At 46.1% G+C, this 9,550-nt stretch overlaps 2 protein-coding genes across 9 annotated transcripts in view; one reads left to right on the plus strand and one right to left on the minus strand.

Annotated features, from left to right (window-relative positions):
• Window positions 1-6,035, plus strand: part of ITSN1 (intersectin 1) — a 118,536-nt gene extending 112,501 nt beyond the window's left edge. For all 8 annotated transcript variants that reach the window (XM_072328675.1, XM_072328684.1, XM_072328622.1 and 5 more), the window contains one exon: window positions 230-6,035. In XM_072328675.1, the coding sequence (XP_072184776.1) occupies window positions 230-378 (149 nt within the window). In that variant the 3' untranslated portion in view covers window positions 379-6,035. The remainder of the gene's footprint in view (window positions 1-229) is intronic.
• A 385-nt stretch (window positions 6,036-6,420) lies between these two features.
• Window positions 6,421-9,223, minus strand: ATP5PO (ATP synthase peripheral stalk subunit OSCP). Its single transcript, XM_072328778.1, has 7 exons — window positions 9,089-9,223; window positions 8,944-8,994; window positions 8,757-8,867; window positions 8,301-8,430; window positions 8,072-8,184; window positions 6,921-7,007; window positions 6,421-6,599 (listed from the first exon to the last, which is right to left on the minus strand). Exons 1-7 carry the CDS (start codon window positions 9,113-9,115, stop codon window positions 6,486-6,488), a joined length of 633 nt encoding a protein of 210 aa, XP_072184879.1. The 5' UTR covers window positions 9,116-9,223; the 3' UTR covers window positions 6,421-6,485.
• Window positions 9,224-9,550: the final 327 nt, after the last annotated feature.

Below are 9,550 nucleotides of genomic sequence, written 5' to 3' on the forward strand. Positions count from 1 at the left end.
TTCTGACTTTGGCATCATTTTTAAATGCTGCCACTGGTCCAGATGGAAATCTCTTCTGTGCAGACAGGCAGCGTTTGTCCTTCAAATGCAAAAATGTAATTGGACCAAGGGTTCGTTTTCTCCTTTTGTTGTGTGTAGACGGAAGCTTAGCTCCTTCTGCAATTTAGCGTTTTATTGCCGCAGAAAACAGTTGTTTCATTTCTAAGCATGCTGTCTTTTTGCATTTCAGACTTTCTGGGCAGAACAGAGATCCGTGTGGCAGACATTAAGAAGGATCAGGGTTCAAAGGGACCAGTTACAAAGTGTCTCCTTCTCCACGAAGTCCCAACAGGAGAGATAGTCGTCCGACTAGACCTGCAATTGTTTGATGAGCCTTAGAAGGAAAGGGACCAATGGTTTTTTTTTGTTTTGGTCTGAGTTCACTGCAATGTAGGTATCTGCAGAAGCTGTCACAAAACCCTGATTGGTTTGGTATGAAACTACTGCTTGCCCTTCACACACAAGAGGGTTATCAAAGCAAACAGGAGCATCTTTGTGCCTTGATAATTCTCACTGAAAAACGAGTCCCAGTTTAGTGAGGAAGTCTCCCTCGATTTTTCCATGCGGAACCTGATGTTAGTTTCCTGGGTTTATGAAGTAACCTGGTTGGTTGTTGTGCTGCAGCCTGAAAGGCTGGCACACCGCACAGGTCCTCGCGCTTGCTCCAGTTACTCTACTCGTTATTTGACATGAAGAAGGCAGTGTTGGTATGTTTGGTGGCTGTCTGCAGGGTTTTCCCCCCTAAGGAATTCTGTGCCTATTGCTCAGCAAAGTGGCGTGTAAATGTTTTGTGAATGGAACAAGCAGTTATGCAGTAAGAAGATCTCTGGAGATCTTCATGGCGATACTGAAAATATTTAGAAAAGAAATAGTCTATATCTATAAACAGAGAAGATTCTATTAACATAACACTTCATGACTCACATTGCCCCCAAAATAAATTCCGTGCAGGCCTTGTGCGCAGAGATGAGTTGCACTCCAGAAGAGTCCACCCGCTCAGTACCTTTGGAAGAAGTGTATGAACAGTGAGTGAAGGATGGAACGATAGAGCCCTGCTGAATGTTGTGCTGTACCACTTCAATACTGTTTTACTACTGCCGCTCAGTTGTGTGAATGCAGGTGGATGTTCAGTCACCTGCAGCAAGGAAGGAAAAAAAATGATGGCTCTAGCTCAGGAAGCTCATTTCTGCCCCATAGAGACTAGTGTGCAAAGCGATCGGTGGTGACCAGTTATTAAACTGACTGCATTCGACATCATGTTGCTGAATTCAGGGCTGTAGTGCGCTGTCACTCACAGCACTGTTTGTTGCAAACCGGGCTGGTCACAAAGTTGGTGGCAAAGATGGTAGCCGTGAACAGAACGGAGTGTTTGTGGTTGTGTGATGGAGTGGGTAAACCCAGGGTGATGTCATTTCATCTTGGGGAACACAAAGGGTTATATGTGTGTTTAACTCAACACATAGCACACATACAGGCCAACGTCCAGCAAACTTCCCGCGTTAGGCAAAGCATCTGTCTCTAAGTGCACACATAGGTTGTGTTTCCCTTATGTACACGACCAAGTGCTTTGCTAGGACTGGATGTGACAGACCCCTAAGAGTGAAATTCATCTTTGTTCTGCCTGGAATCATTTCGTTCATTACCTATCATGCATACACTGGTATTTTTGTAATGACTTTAATTCTGAATGGGAGGTGTCAGCCTGTTCCATTAGCATGTGAATGTTCTCGTGGAGCCTGTTGTTAGGTTTTGATGTTCCTTGCATGTCCTTTCAGTACTGGTTTCCACCTTCCCTGTATAGATGGTGTTCTCTAGCACTACAATTCTTATTGATTTCCATTAGGAAATTAGGATATATTCATAACGAATAGGTAGATACAGTATGGTAGTAAGTGTAAACTGTGCTGGGAAGTGTCTGTGTATTATAATTTCCTACGAGACCACTGTAATGTTTCAAGCAATGGGAAAAAAAAGAAATGTATGTTGGAGGGACGACAAAGTTTACATTTCATACTTTTCAGAATCGCTTTATTATTTATTTATTGAAGATGATAGTGTAGAATTTTGTATCAGAAATGACAGACATACTTATGTATTTTTTGAAACAGAAAAACCAGAGAATACACGCTTCAGTTAGAAACTTTCGACTGATCACATTTGAGAGGGAGTGCAACTTCCTGGGCACGCATTTGGTTACCACTAACTGGCAGAAAACACGATCAAGAGAACTTTAAGTTTCTATTTTTCAATGTTGTTAAGAAAATCGTTTCGATTAAAATATGTAAATAGTACTAAACCCATGTTTTCCTAATTCCATATCAATACATTTTATTAAATATAACGTATATGAAAAATACACATTGTTGTGGTAGGATTAAAAACAAAGTGATAAAATCTATTAATGGGTAACATTAAATGTCATTGTCTAACCTTTTATTGCTGTCCTAATTTTACTCAGTAGCTGGACATACAGTGAACATTCCTCTCTGTGTTTAGAAAGTCAGATCACATTTATGGTATCATTTTCTACAGCATGAATTTCAGCAACAAATAAGTAGACAGATAGGAAAAAAAACACCGTGGATGTTGTGCAGAGATCCAGTCCAGGTTTCCAGAAGAAGCCACAAGTTGCTGCATTTTCCTCTGCGATTCAGTTGCTGTTGGAAGTGGTTGCCAGGTAGCTGTGGGGGCTCCTCTCGGACCGTGACCCCATCATGGGTACGTCAGATTGGATTTTTTTCATGTGGTAACACAAATGAGCACCTTCCCAACCACCATTGCTTGTCATTTCCAACTTGCCCTCAATGCACAGAAACGTTTAGTTCCTGTTAATGCCAATGGAAGTCATGCATGTGTGATGATAATGAAGGGCTGGGATTCAGCTCATAGATTTCTAAGTTACAATCAGTCCTTGTAATTTCCCTTGTCCATCCAGGACTTCGTGTGTTATGGAGCTGTGGGACTGGCTAGGTCTCTTCTTCCAGGTAACAGTGATGCAACAAGAGGGAATGTCCTCAAGTTGCACCAGGGGAGGTTCAGGTTGGATAATAGGAACAATTCCTTCTCAGCAAGAGCAGTGCTGCAGTGGCACAGGCTGCCCGGGGAGGTGGTGCAGTCACCGTCCCTGGAGGTGTTCAAGAGCCGTGTGGATGTGGCACTGAGGGACGTGGGCATGGTGGGGGTGGGCTGATGGTTGTGCTGGGTGATCTTAGAGGTCTTTTCCAACCTTAATGATACTATGGTTCTAAGCCCAGGCCATGTTCAGCTCTCCTCTGTCAGGGCTGTACTACACACATTCCCAGCAGGGCTGCACTGTGAGCTCCACCTTCCGACCCTGTCATCCCATAGGCTATGATCCATTACAGTTAATTACCTGTGTGCACCAGCTAGAACAAAGGCATACTAGAAGCTGGCTGGATGCTCATGTGCTATGCTGGAGATGCAGGGATGAGTTCAAAGAGCCTACCTTTACAAAGTCAATTCACGTTCTTTAAGGACCAGTAGATCGCAGTAGCTGAAGAGGGCATCAAATAACAAGTTGAGGTTAAGATAAAGGAGTTTATGTTCTTTACAGATCTGTTTTCTTCCCTGTCTTTCTGAAAGTGCATGGTCATTGGGTTATAGCCACCAGACTCCAGAATGGTATTTACTGGGCTAATCGTAAGTCATATACCTGCAAGTTATAATGATTTGGAAGCACTGTAAAAGAGAAACCATGAAGCTGATCTTGGCTTTGGAAATACTATTTCCCCAAGATCAGTGCTGTATGGAGGCGGTCTGTAAGGCCCTGAGAGGCCGTGTGCAGTTGATGGTCTGATGTGGGCACCTTAAGGAATGGAACACATTGCTGGGCTGACCCTAAGGAATGTGACCCATACATTACACAACTTTTTCTAGATGCACCTAATTATTTTATATCTTCTCAACATGAGTTTTTATGACGGAAATTTTTTAATGCTCATTCTAGAATATTTTTACCCTTTAGAAAACAAAAAAACCAACACTTTTTGTTACGTGTGAGTTTGGGTTTGGGGGGAAGAACATTGTGGATAGCAACGTTTTTGTAATATTATTAAATACATTTTCCAGATGAAGATGTGGTGAGTCCGGACCTTCACCGCAACAGCGGGGTCTGCTTTCATACTGCTCCGTTTGCACTGTGGTGTCTCACTGTTCCAGCTGAGCAGTCACAACCCCTTTAAATGCAGAACAGTGGGGAATCAGGTGAACTCGCCTTCACTTTGAGCCGTTTGCTCTGTATGTACATTCCACGTGTACCCCACGTTTGTTCAGACCAAACACTCCTGTCCTACAACCATATCGGTGTAACTATAGATATATATACGTATATAAACATGTGATTATTTGTATATATATAAGGATATAGCTACTTTGTTGTTGTCAAATATGGAGTCAATCTAAAACAGAGACGGTTTTGTTTGTTCTCTTACATATTTTAAAATAAAAAGGCCATTCTTGGGAAATTATTTTTCTGTGCATAGGCAGATGTATTTAGGGCCAAACTTAAATGAATAAAGAACATGCTAAACTAGCCTAGCTGCATGCCATAGGTGTCAGAAAAAGGTTTTGCTGCCACTGTAGGTGAATCCTTGAGCTTCTTGTAAAGCTGCAAAGTGTTGCTAAGCCCAGATTTAGCATTGGATCTGTGATCCCAACCTGCTGTGTGAGTCAAGGCGTTGTTGCTTCCTCACAGCCCTTCTGGCAGGCTCTCAGGCTCTCCTGCCTATCGTGGTGTGCACAGCTGACAGGGGAAAGCTGGGCTGCAGGAAAATAGGGGAAAAACAGCAGCAGAGTGGAAACCGGAGCTTGGAAGCCAGCAGGCTCTTCTCCCATCAAGAAGCGTGGGATGGATTGTCCATCGTGGGATGGACTAGAAGTGAAATCCCTCCCAGTTACGGTGCCTGCTCCACGAGGATGGGACTATTGGCAGAACCTGTGCTTGCCAGGGGGAAGGGAAAAGGTTGGGCACAGGACCAGGGAGCTCTCCTGGTGCCAGTCAGAATGCCGATCACGCAGTATCTTAAGAGCAAATCGCCCTGTGAGGAGCATACGGAAAGATGAGGGAGTGTGCTGCTTTTGGCAGCGTGAAGCGCCCGAGTTGGGTTGAAGCAATTCCTCTTTGGGTGGCGATTTGTAAAGGCTTAATGCGTTTCACCAGGCTAACCCCCAGCTTCTGCGGAATACCCTATTCCAGTCCTCACTTTGCCAAAACACAGTCTAGATTCCAACAGGCTTTGCAGAATTATTCATGGATACTTTTTATTCAGTGTCGGTACATTGTTGAGACAAGATAGCCCTAGTATTTTTTCCATGTTAATGTTTAGAACTGGGGAATCCCCACCATGATGGTGGTGTAACTTTTTAGTGCACTTGTTGTTGCCAAACAAACGGTATCGATTAGTTTCCTTCTTAAGAAAGGAAGTGTTGTACTATATGTAGTATTTGTAAGATCTTGATAATTACAGAGGCATTATAAAATAACTATTGTAGGTATGTATTAAGAGCTGGACCGGTAGGAGAAATGGTTCCTTTTTTCAGAGAAGATCTAATTCACTTGTACTGTTCATTTACATTGTATCTAACTATACCTACAGGAACACATCCAGACTGTGAAACGGGCTTATTTTAAAGCATTTCTAACAGGTGTAACATTTCTAATGGGTATCACGCATAACTAACAACAAATTGGGTGCCGCTGTTTCTCGTAAGACAAGTTGAACTGTACTCTGGTTGCTCTGAGTGTGTTAATTCCTCCGCTGCACTCGATTAAATGATTCTGTTTATGGGCGGCGTCAGATGAAACGAGTCTTCAACATGCATTCACCTGTTTGAGGAATTACGCCGCGTCCCAGACTGCGTTCACTGAAGTGGAAGCTGCAGGTCAGACTTCGGTCTGCGCTAATTGTTAAGACACAGATGAGACTGTATTTGTGCAAGTGAAATTATGCAAGAATAAACACTGTTGGTTTTTTTTGTAATTATTACTTTCAGTTGAACAGCCTGTTGTGATGTTCTTGAGAAGCACTGAAGAAGAGCGATACGGTTGCAACGACATTAAATGAGTCTTCAGATCGGTTGTCCTTCTCTGGGCTGCCCCCTCCTTTTGGTTAATAATTATTACATCTGGCCAGCTGCCCTAAGGTTAATATCCTCAACATCCCATTAAAGAGGAGGCGCACGCAGCCTTGTCATTAGAACACTAATGTAACACGAGGTAGCTGTGAATCAGGGTCCCGTGCTGAACCTTTTTATATGTAGTTTTAAGATACAAACGTCTTAATCTTTCCCTGGCAAGCTTTTGGAGGCCTCATCATCTTTCTCCCACTGCTGCATATTAGAATCAATACTCTAAAACAGCTCTTCGAGAAGAACAATTTTATTGGTTTCCTGTGACAGGTTTCATCATGAACAAACAGGACAGCTTGCTAGACAGTCTCTTTCATTATTTTGGTCAGCTTCTGGATCTTTGACCTCGTTGACATATCCACGTATTTCTCCCCAATGTTGACAATCATTCCACCAAGGACTGAGGGATCAGTCTAGAAGAAAGATTGAACAGAAACTCCACTAGCAAATACTTGTTACCCTTACGCTTTTCTTTTTTAACAGCGTGAACAGCTTTAAAAGAGCCTTATTTATGATAATTTTGCAATCATTGTATTTCAAAGTTAAGATTTCAGTAATTAAAGCATCAGGCGTACAAGAAAACACAGAAGTATATAATAGAACAACTGAATTCAACCAAATGAATGTATACAACCGTGTCCCAATGTTCCTCTTTCATTTGTTTTTTGTAAAGATGAGAGAGAGCACAAGAAGCACAGCTTGGCAAGGTGTATTTACAAATCAAAACCTCCTACCTTGGTCTCCAGCTTCAAGACCTCTCCTTTAGCCAAGAATCCATTCAGCACACTCTTGAGCTCAGTAAGGCTGGCATCATCCAAGGGCTGAAAACATTTGCACAGAACACAATGAAAACAAAGCACATAAACAATTCAAATGATATAACGAGAACCCCCTTTAATTTCTCTTCAGACTCTATCAAAGACACTCCCAGGAAGGCAGAGGAAGCAGCCTTCTTGGATAGCAATAAGCAAATGCCAGCAAATGCCAGCACAGCTGTGTGGGCTCATCCAAGTACACCTCTCTCCATCACCACAGAGGAACTCTGTATCCCTGGGGGAGAGGCACCATGAATCTGCCCTCGCTTTCCTTTTGAGTTATTCAGACATTACTGCAACAGAAATGAAAGAGACTCCACAAGAAAACAGTGCTTTTAGCAATAATAACTCCTATTTAATAGCTAACAGTTGAGAGCCAAAAGAAACCAACTACCATTAACAAAAGAGGCATTGGGAATGTAGCTTTACTTATTAATTATCTGGGAAAACTTGGGAAAAGTTTTGTGCTTGTGAATCCTTATGTCCCTGGAAGCTATCAGCTACGGTCTGTGCCTGGGGCCTATGGAGAGCCTGTCACACCCAAACGGATAAGGCTTTTTATTCAGTCCAGGTCAGAAGCTCATTTTATCCCCACCCAAAGGCTACATATTGATGTTGCATACATGGCAGGCAAGCTTCCCACTCTACCAGGCCCCACACAAACTACTGACATACCAGAAATCATATCTCCAGCTTGAAGTTCAGCTTCACAGAATGGTTTGGGTTTTAAGGGACCTTCAAGATCATGCAGTTCCAACCCCTGCCCTGGGCAGAGCTTCCCCCCACCAGCTCAGGCTGCCCAGGGCTCCATCCAATGAGGCCTTGAGCGCCTCCAGGAATGGAGCACCACAGCTTCTCTGGGCAGCTGTGCCAGCGCCTCACTGCCCTCTGGGGAAAGAATCTCTCCCTGACATCCAATCTAAATCTCTTTTAGTTTAAAGCCATCCCCCTTGTGCTGTTAGTGAGATTTTCCTTCACTCCTCACGCAGCAAGCTGCTTACACTACAGCTAAAGAAGCTCGCCTTTTACTCCCATACCTATTAACCCCAACCTCGAGGTTCCAAACTCACCTGTGCGGTGGTGACTGTGCACAGCACCTCTCCTCGGAATGCGCTCATGATCTTCCCAAAAGCAGAAACAATGCCCGGAGTGTAGCGCAAGCGACCGTTTTCAGCAAGCAGGTCTGGAAGATGCAGAGGTATCAGAAGGGTTTAGCACACCCACTAGGAGCAGATTTGGTTAGCAACAACTAATGACAAGTGGCATCAGATGCGTTTCAAAAGGGGAATGGTTACTCACTCATCAGGTTGACGGTAATAGGGGACATCTTCTCTTTCGCTAAAACGTCATTTACAGCTTTCTGTTTAACAGTGCCCTTGGTATGAGGGTTCATAACAACGCTGGACAGCTTAGGGTCCTTCAAGAGAGTCTAAGAGAACACACAGATAACGCTGTAAAGGCCACAAGCTTTTCAGGGCTACGCAGGCAACAGTGGCTCCTTGAGCAAGGATACGGGACAGGAGAGAGCAGGCAAGAAATGAAACGGCAGCTCCAGGTAGAGCTCATAGAGAGGATGCCCCTTTAGAGCCGATGCTCCTTCAAGGAGCTCAGAAGGCCGCAGAGGGGCACGAGGGGAGGAGTGCAGAACGCAGGCAGGCCCGACGCGAGTCTCACAACACGCAGGAGCGCCCTAAAAGCACCAGACGGACCTCGGCCCCTAATGACCTGCGGCCGAGGTGCGCCCCGGAGCCTTACCCACACTCTGCTCAGCTCCTTCTCCACCTGCTCCAGCTTCTTCTGCTTCGTGGCGGCGGAATACAGCGCGGTGGCGTAGCGGCCCTCCAGCCCGTACACCTGGATGGGCGGCTGCGGGACAGACGGCGCCTGTGAGCGGCCCTGAACGGGAAGCCGAGCCCAAACCCTCACCCCCGGCCCCGCTCACCTTCACCAGCTTGGAAACCGGCCGGGCCGCCGACGTGCTCAGCTGCCGCACCTGCGGGACACACAGCGACTGTCCAACCCCCTCAGGAAGGAGGTGAGAACCCACCGCGAAGCAACGCGCCCCCTGTCCCCCAGCCCCGCTTCACCTTCAGAGCGAACCCCGCCGCCGCCATTTTCTCCCACCGCCGCTCGAGGTCACCGCTGCGCCCGGGCCCGGCGGCGAGGAAGTGCGCAGGCGCGGCCTTAGGCCCCGGCTCCTCCCGCCGCGCGGGGCATGATGGGACGTGTAGTTCCGCGGCGCGGGCGGAGGAGCAGACCTTCCCCGGAAGGCGGAGGAGGCGCCGTAGGCTCGTTAGGCCCGGAGCCTTTTCCCGCCCTTTTCCCTGCCCTCAGCTGCCTCCTACACGTTCTCCACAGGGAGATTTTGGCCGCGCCTGCCTCGAAGATATGTCTGTTCTCTCACAGGGTGAAACCAGCCCTGCAACACAACCAGCCGTTTTCTCCCCCCTCCGATAAACACGGCCAGGCGTTTGCTAGGGCGCGGAGAGACGACCCTCTGTGTGGAGCGCAGGGCAGGCGGGCGCTCAGCCTGCAGCTCCGCCTGTGCC

This window comes from Excalfactoria chinensis, chromosome 1 (assembly GCF_039878825.1).
Source record: "Excalfactoria chinensis isolate bCotChi1 chromosome 1, bCotChi1.hap2, whole genome shotgun sequence".
In the NCBI taxonomy this organism is placed as follows: Eukaryota; Metazoa; Chordata; class Aves; order Galliformes; family Phasianidae; genus Excalfactoria; species Excalfactoria chinensis.

What these genes read in the sequence shown, in the direction of transcription:
- ATP5PO (XM_072328778.1), bottom strand. Translation starts at nt 9,115, where the DNA reads ATGGCGGCGGCGGGGTTCGCTCTGAAG. An exon ending in CGGCGGGGTTCGCTCTGAAG is followed by an intron (nt 8,995 to 9,088) that starts GTGAAGCGGGGC and finishes TGTGTCCCGCAG; the next exon opens with GTGCGGCAGCTGAGCACGTC. An exon ending in AGGAGCTGAGCAGAGTGTGG is followed by an intron (nt 8,431 to 8,756) that starts GTAAGGCTCCGG and finishes GTGTTCTCTTAG; the next exon opens with ACTCTCTTGAAGGACCCTAA.